The 20,596-nt window shown below is 29.5% G+C and overlaps 1 protein-coding gene across 1 annotated transcript; it reads left to right on the forward strand.

The window, feature by feature from the left end:
* Positions 1-6,052: 6,052 nt before the first annotated feature.
* On the forward strand, positions 6,053-13,583 carry LOC137836159 (uncharacterized). The gene is made up of 7 exons (XM_068645016.1): positions 6,053-6,084; positions 10,851-11,293; positions 11,618-11,841; positions 11,938-12,066; positions 12,434-13,057; positions 13,211-13,387; positions 13,506-13,583. The coding sequence occupies exons 1-7, from the start codon at positions 6,053-6,055 to the stop codon at positions 13,581-13,583; spliced, it is 1,707 nt and encodes a 568-aa protein (XP_068501117.1).
* The last annotated feature ends 7,013 nt before the right edge of the window (positions 13,584-20,596 follow it).

Below are 20,596 nucleotides of genomic sequence, written 5' to 3' on the forward strand. Positions count from 1 at the left end.
TTGACCAGATTTAAGATTAATCAATATGATCATTTTTACTATTTTAATTATAATAAAATATTTTTTTTGGCAAGGAAACTTTTCCCCCTTTCTCATGCAACACAAAGTTCAACAAATCCTCCATTATTTAGCATAATTTTTTTGGGTATCAGCCATTAATTTTATAATTCATCTCAGTATATTATTAAATTAAATATTATTTTAAAAATTAAAAAAATTATTAATATTTTTTATTAATAAAATTTATAAACTAGTTTTTAAATTATTATCTAATTAACTATCAAATTTTAACTATTATATATATTGAAAATTTTAATATTAAACTTTGTTTTAATAACTACTTCTCTTTTCATTTTATTTTTACATTTTACATTTTATTCAATTGAAAATTATTTCCATCTTTTACTTCAATTTTTTTCTTTATTACAAAAAAAGTTTAGAAGAGTTGAGTCTGAATGCTTTATCATTGTCACAACAATACAAAGGTTCTATATATTATCAACACACTTTTAACATTGGTTAAAAAGTGGTACTAATGTATTTACGGAATACGAAATCTTTTGTTTTAAATGGACTAATATTTTTGCTGATACATTTATAATAATTATTAGTTTTTATAACTTTTGAATAATATATCTTCATTGACTAATAAAATCTTATTTTTATCATTATATGTAAAAGCAATGTTAGTATACATGTGAAGCAAGAAGTAGGGTTAATGTTGAGAAGTGAATATGAAGTATTAGTGAGAAAGAGAAGTGGTGTCTGAGTTGTGAAGTTGCAACTCACCAAATCCTAAGGTCAAACACTCTATACCAAATCCTATTTTGTTTTCAACTACATGCCACAAAAGACAGCTAAGAATGTAGATTTTGTGTTTGCTCAAATCACCAAGCATCATTGTCAAAAGTTTGGCAAAAAGCCACTTTATTTTTTCCCCTCACTTTTAATTACCTTTAACTTAGGACCCCCTTCAGTTGTTAGTTTCTTTTTCATAAAATTGGTTGGTGCAATGTGAAAATTTAACACATCCATGTTGGTATTGTTGAATCTGCTCAAAAAGTCAACTTTAATTTTAATTCAATATAATAAATTAAATAATTCCCACTTATATATTATAATTAAGTTATGTAAATTTTTTTTATATGGAGTATGAAAATAAAATATTTAAATAATAAATCCAATAAATATTATTATGATTAATTCTAATAGATTTTGATGTCATATTAGAAATTAAATTTTAAATTTAATTTAATATTATCAAAAAGGAATATGAGATTTACAATCATTTATGTTTTATATTTTTATCAAAATTTTAATTAATGTGAGAAAGTGCACTCAATCCACCTAGAGCCCGTGTATAAATAGGGAGAACTTTTGATGAGATGTTTCAAATTAAGTTGTCTTAAAAAATTATGATTGTATTAAAAACATTTCACTTAATTGTTACATTATGCATACCGTTGTAAAATAAAATAAAATTGTTACACTATGCATATATCTTTTCCTACATCTTGTCCTAGATATATTTTATTATGTATTTGTGTAGATGAGATACACTCTTCAAGCCGTCGTCAAAATTCCACATCTTCTTATAGTTCTTCCTACTTTGTGAGATCTACAACAATGGTTAAATTATGTTAGTTCATGGTGTGGTTGGATTCAAGGAACAATGATTCAGATAATAATTTGATTTCTACAACAACACATTGCTGTTTTTTTATGTTTTAGTGCATTGAAACTTGTGTTAACTAATTTGCATGTATGAAATGTGTTTGCTAACACATTGAATGTGCAAATCCACGGTTATGTTCGTGAGAAGTTTGAAATTCTTGTTAATAGAACTAATGTGATGATATTATAATTTAAATTAAGTTAACAAGTGGGGGAAAAATTCTAATCTCACATTTTATAAAAATAAAGTTAAAATGGTATATATTAAGAAGAATAAACTTTTGCATTGTTCATTGAGTAACATATGATAAGTGGTTTTCTCTAATAATTTTTTACAAATATGAATGGGGAGAAAGAAAAGGTTGATGACTTTTTACGGTAAATGCATTGCGTTGTTAAAAGTAATAATGTGTCCATAAGGACGGATATCAATCCCACAAAGAACAGTTGAATAATCAAGGAAAATGTTCGTTAATACAGAACAATAAAAAGTGTGTTCAAAGTGGTTGTGTTGGCAATGATTAATCATAAAACAGTAAAAGAATTGGTTACTTCAAGTTGAAAAAATAGGGATTAGGTTTCATCTTTCTCACTCTTATGTATTTTGATTAACATGGTAAAATTATGTTCTTTGATTATAAAAATCATTTATATTGATTCCTCGCATATAAAATTCTTAAAAAGCTTCCTAAATCGCATATTTATAAAAACAACTTAGTATTCAGATCAGACGTTGATAACAATTAACATTTCAAGTCTACTTGTAACACTCAAATATGTTAAGCATTATTGATTATGTCAGAACCCTAAAAGTACTTTCCAGTCAGATTTTAGATTTTAGATCAAGAATTAGAAGCAAGACAATAATACCAATAATCAATCAAGAACAAAATATTATATTCAGATATCACCTCAATACATAAAAGCTTGGACAGATTACTCCCAAATCCACATGGTAGAATTAGCCACACATCTTCTAACACCTTCTATTCTGCCAATTGGGTTACAAGTCACTCAATGGTGTTTTTTTCTCAATCTTGCACACTATGGTTGTGCCTCAAACCCACTATTTAACCTAATTTGGTAGGGTTAAGTGGCTTATTGCATGGTGCTAATAGGCTCGTTTGAGCAAATAAAACATAAAAAAGACCCAATATTTCTGGAGCATCCTCGCTCAAGCAAGAATGGACTCGTTTGAGAGAGATGCTTTGATGCTGATTTGGGCTTTTTGTGAACTTGTGCATTCTGGGGGCCTTCCAACTTTCTCCTTTTAGCTTATATTATTTTTCTCTAGCCCAGTCATCTCCATTCTTCCCTAAGAAACTGAAATTAATACCAAATTTGGGAATAAAATTTTCTTATTCAAATAAAGATCATAAAATATGTAAAAAGGTATAAATTCATAAATTAGGGATTATTTTATATTTATTTTAGCAATTAATACTCATAAGTGCCTATATTTTAATATGAAATTACTAAAATTAAGCACTTATCAAAGGTAAAAAAGTACAAATGACGTTTGAGATTAACATTGAGATAAGATTAATCTTAAAAATTGTGAATAAGATAAAATATAACTTGTAAAATTAATATTAGGAATTATACACCATGAAAGAAATAAGAAATTATGCATAATTTATTTCCTAACCATAATTTCTATTTCTAGTGTTAAATTAAAATTTACTTTGTTCCAATTGAGAAAAATGCTTTTTTTTAAGAGTTATAATTAAAAAAATTAAAAAAATTCAACAAGCTACTAATTTCTAAATTTTGAAATAAATTTAAAATAAAAAGACATTATAACTTATTATTTTTAAAAACTTACCCAACCACTAATATAAACTATTGCAACATCAATTTTTTATGGTAATGATTCATTAGATGATGTTGGTAACTGAGGTAAAATAAAATAAATAAATATCTACAACATACACAACATTGCTAATTTGTTACTATCTTGTTAAATTAGTATTTTATCTCTTTGAGAAGGTTGTTTTTTTTAAATGCATTGATAGAAGCTGGACATGAGATGGAGTTAGTGATCGAATGATGGAGTTAGTTATTGAATGATGGAGTTGTCAAAAAGAAAACTTAAAAGAATGTGTTGTTATGCTTGAAATCAAGAAGTTTGGAAGGGTTCTTGTTGGATTACATTTTTCCTATTTTTTTTTTATCAACAAATAATAATAAAATTAAATTAAAATATTTAAGGGATGCTCCAACCCATATACAAAAAAATATCAAGGCCTTATTAAAACCTTACAATGGTATCTTCCAATCCAATACACATAATAGAGTATAACAATACAAAAAAATTGTACAATGTGAGAAATAATAGTCGCAAGATATCCTTCTATTTTAAATATTTCCCTTCACTCAATTGTACAACAATACAAACCAAACACAAACACAAACACACTGACATAAATTTCTTCCTTCAAATAAAATCAGATTGCATTTGTTCCAAGAACTCATAATTGCAACCTTGCTTGATTGTAGATACATAGATGTGATACATATATATACATCCTTGTGTTATTCCACATGCAACTTATATAAAAATCCACCATAAGTATACAAAAGCACATACAAAATCCCCAATTCAAGTCAAAACAATGTGTAGTCACAAGGATTTTAAACAAACCTCTAGGCATTGTATCCAGTCCGAGTAGGAGAATCTAGTTCTAGGTATCTTGTAAGTCATTCATACCCAGGCATAGAGATGTACTATACATAAAACCTCTTCTTCATCTACCTTATTGTTCTTAAAAATGATACTATTTTTATGGTTTCAAATCATCCAGACTATGACTATCCACACTCTCTTCCATATTTTTATTTTGTTTTGCATTTAATTCAAATAGATGGAAGTAATGAAAATTTTGCATTAAATCTATATGATGTACAAATTGAATCTCAACCCATGTATCACATATATGCCAGACAATATGTGATTTCTTACACCTAAAATAAGGTGTGTGAAAGTTTCAGCTTCTAATTGGCAAAATTCACACAATGTATTAGATAACCCTAACTCCCTGAGTAACAATTGTACCTTAGTAGGGACTCTACCCTTCAACAACCGCCATATAACATGTTGGGCAGCAGGGGACACTTGACTACTCCAAAAAGTATAGTAACAGATAATAATAAGTTGACTTTACTGTGTGTACTTCCCCTTCTCTCCTCTCCCCAGTTCCATAAATCTTCTTCTTCCTTTTCGATATTTTGACCCCATAAAATTTGCTTAAGACATGCTTCTTGTTGTGTTTCCCATACAAATCTCCTACATCTCCATTCTAAGTTTCACTCTCATGTTTGATCAACCCATCTACCTAGTTCCACAATTTTTTTGTCCTTACCATCTGAAACTGTATATAATCTAGGAAAGCGATTTTTCAGACCTGAGTAACCCAAGGATCCTACCAAAACTTAGCCATATTCCCTTTTCCAATTTTCCATTCTACATTACTATTAAACCATGTTCCCTGTTGATTATCTCCACAGACCTTCCTCAAGTCTCTCCAACACACTGAATCCTCCCTAATTCTTTCTACTTTACCTAGACTCATCCATGACTAATACTTAGAATGTAGTACATCTTTCCACAAACTCTGGTTTTTTATCCTAAGTCTCCATTTCCATTTAGTTAGTGTACCGGTCGGTACTGGACAAGCCAATCTCGAGCCTGGTGGCCGACCAACCGAGTCAAAGAACACCTCAAGTTACACAATAAACAACGACTATTACAATAACATTTAATGAGTCATTCATATCCTGAAATATGCGAAAAATATCTTTGACAAACCAGCTTAATACTGATTAACTGAAACATGTTACAAATATTCTCCAGATATTTCAACATACCTATATACCAATATACCTCCCTATTAATCAGGGATCACGATGCATATCAATCAATAAATGATATTCGGCCCATCATGGCATGGACCCATAACCAACACTATAAATAAAACCATTTGCGGAGGTGTAAGGTACACTTTAATCAACTTTACAAAATACACTCTTTATACAAAGTACTTGAGCGTCTGAGTACCTTTTTCATATCACCCCTGATCGAGCATCAACATTTGGAGAAGGAGACTTGAAGGAAGAAACCAAAGGATTACCGACACATTAGCAATTGTACAACTAGTTTCAGGTACTATCTAGGCCCATCTTTGTCCATACAGGTACAATTGGCGCCCACCGTGGGGCCGAGATAGAGTCAAAGCAAGCAAGTGGTATCAACAAGGTAGATGGCAAAATCAAGAACACATTGTTATTTTGGAGGAGGAACCTAAAGGACACTCATTTACTAATCAAATCATGGAAGCACAACTTCCTCCTAATTGGAAAGGTTTGAACATTGATCGATATGGTCTTAATCGAATATAAACCTGATATGAGGTAATCAGGAAAATGATTATTATTTAAATTTGTTATAATTATCATCATTTATTTTGGAGGAGGAACCTAAAGGACACTTCTTTACTGATCAAATCATGGAAGCAGACCTTCCTCCTAATTGGAAAGGTTTAAACGTTGACCGATATGATCTTAATCGGATATAAATCCAATGTGAAGTAATGAGGAAAATGATTATTATTTAAATTTGTTATGATTATCATCATTAGAATTATTATCGCCCCGTGCAATCAAAATTATTGTTGTTATTTAAATTTGTTATGAGTTAAATCTGTTGAAATTATTGTTGTTATTTAAATCTGTTATCATTTAAATATGTTGAGGTTAATGTAGTTTTTTAAATCAGATTATTGTTGTTATTTAAATTTGTTCATATTATTGATGTTATTTAAATCTGTAATGATTTAAATTTGTTGAGATTATTGTTGTTATTTAAATTTGTTATGATTTAAATCTGTTGAGATTATTGTTGTTATTTAAATCTATTTAGATTTTATTCTGAAAGAATTATTATCGCCCTGTGCGATCAAAATTATTATCGTCCCAACATAAATATTGTTATTTAAATCTATCAGCATTAAAATATGTTGAGATTTTATCATGAACATCGCCCCACGTGATCAACAAAATATTATCACCCCACGTTATCAGCAAACTATTATCACTCTATGCGATCAGAAAAATATTATCACCTCGTACCATCAAAATTATTATTGCCCAAAAAAATATTATCATCTGGTGCGAACAGAGTTATTATCGCCTCGCACGACCAGAAAAATATTATCGCCATGTGCGATTAGAATTATTATCGCCCCGCGCGACCAGAATAATATTATTGTGTCGTACGATAAAAAATTATTGTTGTCACGTGCAACCAAAAATTTATTATTATCGCCTCATTCGATCATAATTATTATCGTTTCGTGCGATTAGAATTATTATCACCCCGCGACCAGAATAACAATATTATCGCCCTATGCAACCAAAATAAAATAAGAGTATCACTTCGACCAAAATCATCAAGAATAACTTATCGACCATCTCAAGTTATTATCGTCTCAGGCGATCAGAATAACAGGAGTTTTCACTCCAACCAAATTCATCAAGGATAACTCCTCAACCAACTCAAGTTATTATCGTTTCAGGCAATCAAAATAATAGGAGTTTTCACTCCAACTGAATTCGTCAAGGATAATTCCTCGACTAACTCAAATTACTATCCCCCCACGCAATCAAAAAATAGGATTCTCCTTGGGAAGCCCAACGACCATTTTACGACTCTTCAGAATTTCATCTCTTCGAGCTTTGGCGGCAAGTGTACTGTTTAATACTGGACGAGCCAGTCTCGGGCCTAGTGACCGATCAACCAAGTCAAAGAACACCTCAAGTTACACAATAAATAACAACAGTTACAATAACACTTAATGAGTCATATTCATATCCCGAAATATGCGATAAATATCTTCGACAAATAAGCTAAATACTGATTAACTGAAAGATGTTGCAAATATTCTCCAGATATTCCAACATACCTATATACCAATATATCTTCCTATAAATCAGGGATCACGATGCATATCAGTTAATAACTGATATTCGACCCATCATGGCAAGGGCCCATAACCAACACTATAAATAAAACCCTCTGCGGAGGTGTAAGGTACGCTTTAATTAGCTTCACAAAATACACTCTTTATACAGAGTACTTACTTGAACGTCGGAGTACCTTTTTCAAGTCACCCCGGTCGAGCATCAACATTTGGAGATGGAGACTTGAAGAAAGAAATCAAAGGATTACTGACACATCAACAATTGTATAACCAATTCCAAGTACTATATAGGTCCCTCTTTTGTCCATAGTAGGAAAGTAGAATTAAACATCTTTATCTCCTTCATTCCCAAACCACCTTGTTTCTTAGCCTTACATAAGTTATCTCATTTAATCCAAAACTATTTAATTTTCCTTACTTCTCCAAACTCATAAAAATTTCATCTGTATTTTTATTATGTTCCCTAACCCCACATTTTCACTATTTCTACTTAGAATAATTGTCTTATCTTTTTGGAGTTAATCAAGAATAGGTTTTTTCTTACCGTATATGTGCAATAGTATGCATGCTAAATATAACTATATTTGTTTTTTTTAATACTTGTTTATATTTAGTGTGGTGCAATTTTCGTATCATATAAATAAAACTCCTTGATTAAAAAAATCAAATTTTTCTTTGTCAATTAAGACATCAAATAGTTCTGGTTCTAAACTAGGACAAATCTCAACATCGAACTATGCAACATGTTAAGATAATTAACAAGCAACAGGTTATGTTTAAATAACAGTATATCGATTTTTCATTTTCTAATAGATTTGGAGAAGAAATTGATTTCTATCTTAGATATTTTATATTAATTAGACATAAAATATAGTATAAATTAATTTTATTGAAAGGATTTTGTGTTATCAAAAACATTCATATATATTTTCATTTTTGAGATGACTCAATCATTAACTTAAAATGATGTCTTAAAGATTTCATATCTACAATTTATAAGATTAATTTTATAAAATTAAGATAAATTTAAATTTACTTTTTAATACTTATTAATATGAAGGAACTGAACTTAAATTTGTGTATTATACTACATACTAATCTTAGATAATTTTTTCAAGCAAAAGAGTTAAACGTGTGTTCTTCATTACATACATTTTTCATTCCAATATATAATAATTATATATTATTATTAATCAAAAGTATACATTAGTGTCTTCCATTAGATTTTGAAGTCAAAGTCGTAAAACAAACCATAATAGAGGCATTTCAATGCCAATAAGAAGATGGTTTATTTTACTAAGTAATTCATTTCTGAGAGGATTAGACTTAGACTTCTACAACTATTAACACATATCCTTGAATGTGAAAATAATACAATCGTTTTGATAAATTTTAGTCATATATTCCTAAAAATACTATTTGAAAGAAGTATTAAATCAACTTTAAATAATAAAATTAAGAGCATTTTAAAACAATATGAAATTAAAATATTTGCGAAGAATTGGAAAACAGTAAAATGACTAACATAAATTCTAGCAACATGAAAACAAGACTGTTAATTTAAAGGCAAGAGATAAAATAATAGTAAAATGAAGAATAAGATATTATAAAATCAGAAAGATGAGATTACATAGCAGTAAATGTACTTTCATTAACCATATATTGAGGATTTTCATAGTTTAATATATATATATATATATATATATATATATATATATATATATTACACTAAAAATAGTATCCAAAACACTTTAAATATTTATACACTCTGTGATGATTATTTATTCTAAAATGTGGTCAACACGTCTTACTTTCTTGTTCTATGTGAATAATTTATAATATATAGTGAATTTGTGTCTTAGAAGACTATTTTATTTCGTAATATCTCGCTCAATTCCTTTAATTTTATCGAAATACCTTGATAATTGCCTTTTATGGAGTTTCTTGAAAAATATTTTTTTTTTATCTTAGTTAATTTTCTCAAAAATATCTTTGAATGATTTTATTCAATGAATTGATCAACTTGACTTCATATAACTTAAATAATTTTTTTAATAACTAGCACGTTTGACTTCTTTGATCTTTTCATGGAATGTAGTACCATATAACTTTAGTGTACAAATTCCTTCTCTTAAGTCAGTGCATTGCATACTAAAATAGTTTCATATGAGTGGGAAGATTGAAAAAGAAAAATGGATTCACATGTATGCCGTGAAAAGTCAGACATATTAAGAAGAATAATATAGGAGAATAAGAAGATTTTGAGGGTTTTCACATTGTTAGATGAAAAATCAAAGTTGGAAAATAAATTGAATACGTTGTGAGATAATAGTGATGGTGTGGTAGAAGCTGGAATTTGGTTTTAGAGTTAAACTACTTATGCCCACTATTTGACCAAAAAATAGGGTTGTTGCTATACAGCTTTAGCTAAGCTGGACATCACCCCACATCTACGTTTTTGGACCAAATTTAGGTACGTGTGTGTCTAATATATATATATATATATAATAAAGAATTTGGTAGTAAGTTATACCTATATTTTCTTGCTATAGTTTGCTGGATATTCGTTCTAAATTTGTTAAAATTGTTTTACTTGTTAACATTATGTGAGAATTAGTTAAATCTAAGGGTGAACAAAAAAATCTGATTGAATCAAATGGTTCTGTTTTCTGCATTACTCTGATTTATTAAAAATTTATTTATCTAAATTTGGATTTTACTTTAATTTATATTTTATAGCATTCCAGATCAGATTTTCATTTTAGTTATACAGATTTAAAAAATGGAAAAAGCCAAATTTCCAATCCAAATTTTATTTCTTTGTTGAACTAACCAAGTTCTGGTTTAATCTTTGTCTCTCGGAATTAAGGATTACTTATTACTCAGATTCTGTAGCAGCAAAACAACCTTTATTTTCCTTTTCCACATATATATCTGCTTTTCCTTTGAACATCACAGTGCCATTTCTATATTATTATTTTTAGTACAATACATGCTTTTATATAAGTTTAATATTTATGCACATGTATATGTATATAAGGCAATTACAACCCTATTAAGTTTTTAGAGACTAGTGAGAGTTGCAAAAAAGGATTAACGAGTTAAATGCACAAGATGATGAAAGAGGCTTAGAAGAGGCAGAAAGGGAGGAAAAAAGGTTTCTATTAGCTGAGCTTAATAATGTTAAGTTTAAATAAGAGGCGGTTATGTATCAAAAAGCAAGACAGAATGGCTGAAACAAGGAGATCTTAATACAAAGTTCTTTCACTCGTCAATTAAATGGAGAAGGGCGAGGAATGAGTTGCATGGGGTGTATGTTGACGGTAGGTGGTGTGTAGATAAGGATGTGATCAAGGACAAGACCCGTGTTTTCTTTAAGGACAGGTTTGCCAAGAAAGAAGATTGTCAGGTTAGGTTGGACAATGTTAGGTTCAATTCTATTTCAACAAAAGATAATAAGTTGTTGGTTGGAGATTTCTCTGAAGAAGAAATTAGGGCAGCGATATGGAATTGTGATAGTTCAAAGAGTCTTGATCCCGATGGGTTTAATTTTGGTTTCATAAAGTATTGTTGGGATATTCTAAAAACGAATGTGCTGTCAGCAGTGAAGGACTTTGCGTCTAAGAGTAATTGGCCTAGAGGTACAAATGCTTCTTTCATATGTCTTGTTCCAAAAGTAGAAAATCCTCAGCAATTTGGCGAGTTTAGACCGATCTCGTTAGTCGGATGCTTATATAAAATTATCTCAAAAGCATTGTCTTTACGCTTGAAAAAGGTGATTAGCAAGGTCATCAATATTAGATAGTCGGCTTTCCTTGAAGGAAGGGGTTTGCTGGACAGTGTGCTAGTAGCTAATGAGGTGTTGGAAGAATACAAAAGAAAAAGGAAGAGTTGTGTTTTCTTCAAAGTTGATTATGAGAAGGCGTATGACTTGATAAGTTGTGAGTTTATTTGTTATATGTTAGAAAGGTTGGGTTTTTGTGATCTATGGATACGTTGGATAAAGTGTTGCTTAGAAGCTGCTTCTGTCTCTGTACTTGTGAACGGTAGTCCTACTAGGGAGTTTACTCCTAGGAAGGGACTCCGTCAAGGTGATCCGCTAGCTCCGTTTATGTTTCTTATAGTAGCGGAAGGGTTGGCCGGGGTGTCTAGGATGGGAGAAGAGAAGAAGTTGATAGACAGTTTGGAGGTATGAAGGTCTAAAGTGAAGGTAAGTATGTTACAATATGCTGATGATACTCTATTCTTTTGTGAAGCTAATACCAAAAGCGTTTTCAATATTAAGGTTATCCTGTTATGCTTCGAGCTTGCTTCTGGGTTTAAGGTGAACTTCTTAAAAAGTAAAATTGGTGGGACGGGGTTGGATCAAAGCTCGCTTCTGTGTTTTGCGAATATTCTTAATTGCAAAGCGATGGTAATTCCTTTTGTCTACTTGGGGTTGCCGGTAGGAGGGTGTCATAAGTGTGGTGATTTTTGGAATGGGGTGGTAGAAAGAGTTTAGGGTAAACTCTCAAGATGGAAAGGCAAGTGTTTGTCGTTGGCAGGGAGGGTTTGTTTGATCAAGTCTATTCTCTCTTCAATTCCGTTATTCTATATGTCACTATTCAGATTGCCTTCAGTGGTGGCAGATAAGTTAATTCAGATACAAAGGAATTTTCTGTGAGGATGGGGTGCCGAAGGAAGGAAGATTGCCTGGGCCTCTTGGAATAAGGTGTGTGAGTCTCGTGATGATGGGGGTCTTGGTATTATTGACTTAAGGGTGTTTAACTTGGCTTTGTTAGGTAAGTGGATTTGGAGGTTGGTCACGGATAAGGGAGGTTTGTGGAAGGAGATTCTTGTTTCTAAATATGGAGGTTGGAGAAGGTAATTTTAAGAGGGGCTCTCTGTGGTGGAAAGATTTGAAGGAGGTGTGGGCGTCAGAGGGTTGGGGGAGAAGTTTTGAAGATGGGTTCAAGTGGTATGTTGGTAATGGAAAGGACATTTCTTTCTGGGAGGATAGTTGGTTGAGTTGCAGTGCTCTAAAGGGAGTTTTTCCGCGATTGTTCTCTCTTAGTTCGACCATTGATGCAAAGGTGGCTAAGTTTGGGTATTGGGCTAATGGTGTTTGGGTGTGGCATTTTGACTGGCGTAGACCCTTTTTCGTTTGGGAGAAGTCTTTGGCAGAGCAGTTGGTTCAGTCACTGCAAGGGGTGAAATTGGTCCTGGGAGAGGCGGATAATTGGGTTTGGAAGGCTGGGGGATGTCAATCTTTTACAGTTAACTCTGCCTACGTTCAGTTAAGGAGGGACCGAGTAGGGGAGTTTTCTTCAGTCTATAGTATGTTGTGGAGGTGTAAAGCCTTGCCATCTGCTTTGTTCACTGCTTGGAGGGTGATGGAGAATAAGATTGCTACCAGGGGTAGTTTGGTAAGGCGCGGGGTGGTGGTTGAAAATTTTTTATGTTGTTTGTGTGGGAATGAGGAAAAGTCTTCCAGTCTTTTATTTTTCGTTTGTGACTTTGCTTGGCGAGTCTGAAGTCTTTGCTTTACATGGCTTGGAGTGTCGTTTGTATTTCACAAGGATCCTAAGACAAACTTTTTTCAATTCAGGAGATGTCAGGCTTCTACTTCGGAGGACATTGTTTGGGGTACAATTTGGGTTGGTGTAGTGAGCGAAATTTGGAAACATAGGAACTCTGTCATCTTCAATAGGGGAGTGGCAAATGCGGTAGAAGTTTTTGCTTTGGCGCAAGTAAAGGTTTGCTCTTGGATTTACACAAAGTCTAGTTGTGATCCCTTTCCTTACTCAAATTGGGTTCTGAATTCTTTGGACTGTATGAGGATGATCCGTTAATGATTTTTTTGCATTTTGGTAGGCGGTTCTAGCTAGGAGAATCGTAATGTTATTTATGTATAAGGGTTGGACCACCCCTGGAGTGGTTCCCAATTATTGATTTTTTATTGTTGATAAAAAAAAAAGACTCACACATAATTTCAAAAGTCAAAATTTAAGTTTCATCAACTAAAGAACACTAGTACAAAATATCAAAATGACGATCCCACATTTAAGACGTTTTTACTTTCAGACGTTGTAATTGAAAATGCGGTTACATTTTTTAAATTAACTTCATTTAAGAGGATGATTATTTGGTAGAGTGGTCTTCTTAAACAAAACGCTTTATTTTAAGAAGACAACTATAAGATAAAGCCACCCTCTTAGATAAAAGCATTTTGAAACCTTACATCACTACCATTTTATTTATATGTGAGTGTTTTATATCATTTGATAAACACAATTCTCAATTTATTGATCAACATATTACACAATTTTCTCTATTGAAACCTACTACAAATATAATGCACAAGTAACTTTTCCTCTTTTTGGAGCATATGAGGCACCTCCTTCCTTGTCTTATATTTTCCTTTGTGCCACATGTCAACTTGTAAATGGAGAGCTTTTGGAGACATGGATTGTCACATGGAAATCCACCAATGGAGAGTTTTTAAGGTGGCACATGCCACTCCATAAATGAAGAGTTTTTGAGAGTTCTAATAGTCATTTTAGTTCTATAAATAGAGAGCTTCTCTTATGTAATTTTCATACTTAAAATGTGTAATGAATTTTTGTCTGTTTGGTTCCAAAATTTATCTCTTTTCTCTTGCTCTCACTCTTTAGTATAGAAGCCTTATAGATAACTAGAACGTTAGTCTAAACTCCTTCCTATAACTATTTTTCTACAACACCCATTGTTCCAAACCTATTTTTGACCCATTATTTTATCCTATTTTTCAATGCCATGTATTCATTTAACAAAGTTATTCCTAATCGAAAAAGTTTAGAAGGAGCCGAGGAGAACTCTATTATATTTTATTGATTATTTTGACATTTGAAATATGTTTCAATAAATTTTTAATTCTCATTATTATACTTTATTAATTTATCAAATATCTTAATAAAAATTTATATAAATTTTTTTATTTTCATTTCCAAATCTCATATAATACTTACTTTATCTAGTTATAGCACAAGTTTTGGTGATATGATATTACTTATTACTTTATTACTTACACAATTTGCTACTTTCATCAAAGATTGTCGAGAGAAAAGTATTGTTAGAATTTTTAAGATAAAAAATAATTCAAACTTTAATTAAAAATTGTTTAATTAAATAATTATAAATCTATTTGGACAAAGTTTCTGTATAAGCATTTTTAAGATATAGAGAAAAAGAAGAAAATATAAAAATTAATTCATATGCATTGCCATATAGATCTATTATTTTTAATTTGCATATAATTGATTAATATATTTTTATTCACATTTAAAACTCTCTCTCTCTATCTAAAAATATAATTAAGCCCGAATTATGAATTGTTATTTTGTTAACAAATGATTGAATCAATTATAAGAGGTGGGGGGAATAATTTGTTCTGTTCAATTGTTCTTTTTTAATTCAGTTTTCCCTTTACCACAAACAATCATTTTCATTGTTGATTTGAAACTATTTTAAAACTATATATTTTTTTCTTTAAATTAAATTAATCTAAAACAAACATTTAAATTATAAAAATAATTTTCTTTTGTTCTTCACCAAGTGTCCGAGCCTAAGATCACACATGGTGACTATTATTTAAGGCTCGAAGCACTGTAAACATGTGAAATTTATCATGAATTTGGTAGTTTCCATCCATTTATAAAATACCCATTTGCAAACTCACTTTTTGTTTGTTTCAAACGTCTTTGGGTCAATTATTAGACAACTACCAATTATTTCCAAGGGAATCTTTTCAATTATAATCCATCTTGTTTTATTCTCACTATTCATTAAATACATTCCCCTCCTTTTCCTTTTTCTAATGTCAACTTCATTCAAATAAATTAATGCTTCCTTATGGAATCAAATTTGAGAGCAACCTTGGTTCAAATTTTCTTTTTTACAAAAACTACTATAAATTTTCATTAAATATAAATCAATTTTAAAAACAAAAAATAATTAATTATTATATTAATTAAATTATATCTTATTTTAAAAACTAAATAAATTATTAGTAACTAAATTAATTTTTATTATTGATAAATAGTTACTAAATTGGTTTCTAATTAGCTACCAATATTATAACTCCAATTATTTAGATTATAAAATTGATAGCTAAAACATTGGTAATTAATTAAATACGAATTTAAAAAATATTTATTAATAATAAAAAATACTTTAAATACTAATAATTTTTTCTTTAAGATAATACACTACAAAAAAATCATGAAATAAAAATCAATTTTAGAGACAAAAAAATAATTAGTTGTTATAGTAACTAAATTAGATACCATTTTAGAGACTAAAAACAATTTTGATTTCTAAATTAGTTTGTATTATTGTTAAATAGTTTCTAAATTGGTATCTAATTAGCTACCAAAGTCTTAACTGACAATTATTTAGATTTTAAATTTGGTAGTTAAAACCTTGATAGTACCAATTTAGAAATCAATTAACAATAATAAAAATTAGTTTTGAAACCAAAAAATTTTAATTTTTAAAATGATGTCTAATTTAGTCATAACAACTAATTATTTTTTATTAATTAAAATTAGTTATTAATTAATATTAATTTTCTTGTAATGTAAATCGCAACTAGATAATAATTAATTTATAGAAATTCTTCTTTATTACTTTTGTAAATATCATTTTGAACTCATTATTAAACCAATTTTATGTTTTTTTTATTATTTCTATGAATTCGAGTGAGAACTACAACATTTGCAGGCTCAGTTCTTAAGTGTGACAGAATTGTCATGGAATCATGAATAGATATCTGGACAGCACATTAATTTGCAATGGCAAGGGTTTGTGAAAGTTTGTGCCCTTTCAACAACTACAAGTAAAACACAAACAGATTGTTGGATGAACATAAATGATCTCTATTTCACCAGATCTGAATTTTAAACATGGAGCTGTTCTTATGTTCTGAAGTATCAGAAGCTAAGAGTTTTACTATATGCATCCATGCTATGCTACTACTCTCAACCAATGCATGAATTGTACAATTTATGATGATTTATGGAGTGTGCAAGGAGTCAGTGTGATAAACAGAAGAATCACACACACAAAATACAAAAGATTCTTTGTCTGGGTGCATTAGCTTCATGACAACTTACACTAAATGCCTGTGTCGGTTATTACATAGAGTGGACCTTATATCCAAATATGAGGCTGGATATATATTAATTGTTCACTCACAATAATTAAATTATATAAGGTTAGAAGATATTATAAGTTTTTATATTTTATCTCACTGTATGTTTCTAGTCTTCAATATAAAAAAATCATTATATAACAAATTAAATTTGAAGATAAAAAATAATTAGTTATTATATTAATTAAATTATATATTATTTTAGAGATTAAAAATTATTGATATTTAAAATGGTTTCTATTATTAATAAAAATTTATGAATGGTTTATAAATTGATATTAAGTTAGTTACCAAGGTTTTAATTACTAATATTTTAGATTTTAAATTAGTTTCTAAAAGACTAATAGACTTAGAATATAAAGTAGGTAGTGGTTAAAATCTTAATAGTTAATGGTTAGATACCAATTTAGAAACTATTTTATATTTTTTTATTAATAATATAAAGTACTTTAGATATCAATATTTTTTTAGTTTATAAAATGATATCTAATTTAGTCAGTATAATAACTAATTATTTTGGTTTCTAAAATTAGTTTTTATTTAATGATTTTTTTTGTAGTGTTTGAAGATGTTAACAATGAATTAAAATTATTTTTTGGAGCTTTGAATATTTTTATTTAGTTAAAAAAATTATTGAACCTAATAAATGCAAATTGTAAAAAGTATTATAATAAATTATGGTTTAAATACGTTTTTTTCATTGTAAATTGAATGAGTTTTTATGTTGGTTTCTTTATGAACTAAAGAAATAGTGATTTAATATTTTATAGAATCAGAATAAAAGGAAAATATTTTATATAAAATAAAATCAAAGTTCACATATTCTATAAGAATTAGAAATACTGATTTTAATTTTATAGAAAGAAAAGGAAAAATAAATTTACAAAATAAACATATTTGGTAGGGTTAGGGGAGGAATAAGGTGAATACTGCGAGAAATCTGGATAGAGTCATATGAAATACTTGTGAATTCCTTTTTTCATGGCACTTTTCTATTTTCACCATGTTATATATATATATATATATATATATATATATATATATATATATAGTTTTACATTATGAATTATGAATGAATTGTTGGGAGAGATGCATGAATGAATAATTGTTTGGTGACTTTATATTACACGAGAGAAGTGTTTTATTAATAATATTGTAGCATTATAAGTTATAAAACTCTTCTATATAATGAATTAGTAATTTGGATTATTATCCTTTCATACTAATTAATTATACTCACGTAGTTAGTCTTTTGAGTTAAAACTTTCCCTTTTTGAGTTGTTATAATATCATCAAATAATAATTTCTATGAAATTAATCATATTTTTAAAATAAATTAATCGTTGAGGATATACTTATAAGATTTATCACTTATTTGATTATAATATTTGTTGACATTTTTTTATATAATTTAAACATGTACATATTTATATATTTTTAAAAAATTCTATGTTAATTAACATGAATCCAGAATAATGCAACCACTCTAATTAACATTACACCATTTCTCACAGGAACTAGTGAGCATCTGAAAACGACAACCAGCACCAACTGGATTTTAATTTTGATGAACAATCTTGGTTAAAATTTAACCTTGATTTAGTAGTTTTTTAATCATTAATCAACATATTAACAGAAGTAGTTTTATGAATTAAATTTGTTTATTGACGTGACAATAATCATTACATAATCATATAAATATGTTATGCAAAATCCAAATCCAAATTAGAGCCATGTAATAGATGTGGATAAAGATGTTGGGTGATGATGAAAGGGTCTTTAAATAGGGTTAACATATAATAACAAAATTGTTGACGAATAGTTGGAATCTTAATGCATGCATGTAGGCAACAAAAAGGAAATAGGAATCTTGCATGTGAATGATAGTTACAATTGGTGAGATGTGACTTGATTTGGCTCCTTTTTAGATATGATCATGTGTTATTTTTCACGGGTTAAAAAACAATTCATGAAAACTATAGTACCTTGTCATCATTGTGTAAAATTATTCATCCATCTTTGCTACAATCATTCATCACCATGCTTCACTCAGGTTGGTAGGTCATGGTTTTATTTTTTTCTTACAAAAATCGCGTTTGAGTTAGATATGATTAACGTAATTTAATGGATCCCAAAGATTGAAACTTGACTCGGAATATAAAAATTTTCAAAAAAAATATTTAGACACAGGAAGAAAAAAAATAGTTTTAACAAGAGTTTATTTATAAATTATTTAGGGTTAAAACCTTTATTAAGTCATTTATTTAAAGTTGTAGTTTTTTCCCGCTAAATCATTATTGAGGAACGTATTTCCCGAGATTTTTTTAAACTTCATAAAAAGTCTTTCAGAACCCTGTTAAATACCATAGGTTTAAGAACCTCCATAAAATACTATTGATTTCAAAAGCTCCATTAAATACCATTGTTTAAAAGCCTCCGTAAAATATCATGGGTTTCAAAATCTCTGTAAAATACAATGGGTTTCAAAACCTCTGTTAAATACCATAGGAACCTCTGTAAAATACTATGAGTTTCAAAATTTCAATAAAATGACTTGTCGTCTGAAATAACCTTTAATCCCATTTTCCACCATCTCTAACAATCCTCCTAACTTCTCTCTTCCACTATCGACACACTGCTCTCCGGCACAGGCTCAATGGTCGTCAACCGTAGTCCTAGTAAGGAATCACAACTTAGGAATGTCGACTCTTCAAAATGGCAATCAATAAATTAAGTCATTTTTTTCGATTATACAAGATATTTTTATTATTAATCCAACATATGTTAAACCCATCGTAGTTCTTTTTGGTGGGCCAATTAGACATATACAACACACTTAAAAATTCTCAAATGAGAAATATTAGGTTATTTACCAAAAATAATTACAAAGAGGATAAGTTTTTTTATCTAATAACTACAAGAAATAATGATGGTAGAATCCAAAAAACGCAACACAAAGAGGAAAAGAGAGACGCTACATGGGGCTAGTGTGGGCTTAGTGTCCCAATAGAAATGGAAGCTAATCTTTTGGTGACTATGCATTAGAGACGACCTCTAATGGGACACAAATTTACAAGGTAGTGTTGACTAAGTTTACATAAAGAAAAATATATTATTTAACTATAGTGTAGGTTTGGGGGACACTAAAATGAATATAAAATAAAATAATTATTAAGAATAGATTTTAAGCCTAACTCAACCTCATAAAACTGGCTTATAAGGTGAGGTTTGTACCCACTTATATGTGTGAGACTATATATTATGGGTGGTCCGATAACAGACCGATAGTAGGTGGTCTGATAAGCCCAACAAACAATTGCTAGGATAGACTCGAAATGGCTCTGATACCATATTAAGAAGTGAACTTTAAGCCTAACTTAACCTCATAAAATCAGCTTATAAGATGAGGTTTGCACCCACTTATATACTATGAAATGTCCTAATCTCTAGTCAATGTGAGATCTTAATAATTATTAAACTTAGCATCGCCATTGGGGACACTACGTGACAAAGCAAATGTGAGTAAATTGTCAACATTGGGGACACTACTTGGGAAACAAATATTAGTGTCGCCTAGACCTATGCTAAATGTAATAAAATATTAACTTGCATCCACTTTGTGTCCACATTCTGGACGCAATATCATTCTTAACTTATTTTTTGATTGCATATACTTTGTGTCCCCATTCTAGACGCTAACTAACTTATTATTATTATTATTATTATTTTAATAATTTTTAACTTACATCCACTTTGTGTTTCCATTCTAGACTCA

The sequence above is a fragment of the Phaseolus vulgaris genome, chromosome 5, assembly GCF_000499845.2.
Source record: "Phaseolus vulgaris cultivar G19833 chromosome 5, P. vulgaris v2.0, whole genome shotgun sequence".
NCBI lineage: Eukaryota > Viridiplantae > Streptophyta > Magnoliopsida > Fabales > Fabaceae > Phaseolus > Phaseolus vulgaris.

What these genes read in the sequence shown, in the direction of transcription:
- LOC137836159 (XM_068645016.1), top strand. Translation starts at nt 6,053, where the DNA reads ATGGTCTTAATCGAATATAAACCTGATATGAG. An exon ending in AGTTGATAGACAGTTTGGAG is followed by an intron (nt 11,842 to 11,937) that starts GTATGAAGGTCT and finishes TTCAATATTAAG; the next exon opens with GTTATCCTGTTATGCTTCGA. An exon ending in TTGCTTTGGCGCAAGTAAAG is followed by an intron (nt 13,388 to 13,505) that starts GTTTGCTCTTGG and finishes GCATTTTGGTAG; the next exon opens with GCGGTTCTAGCTAGGAGAAT.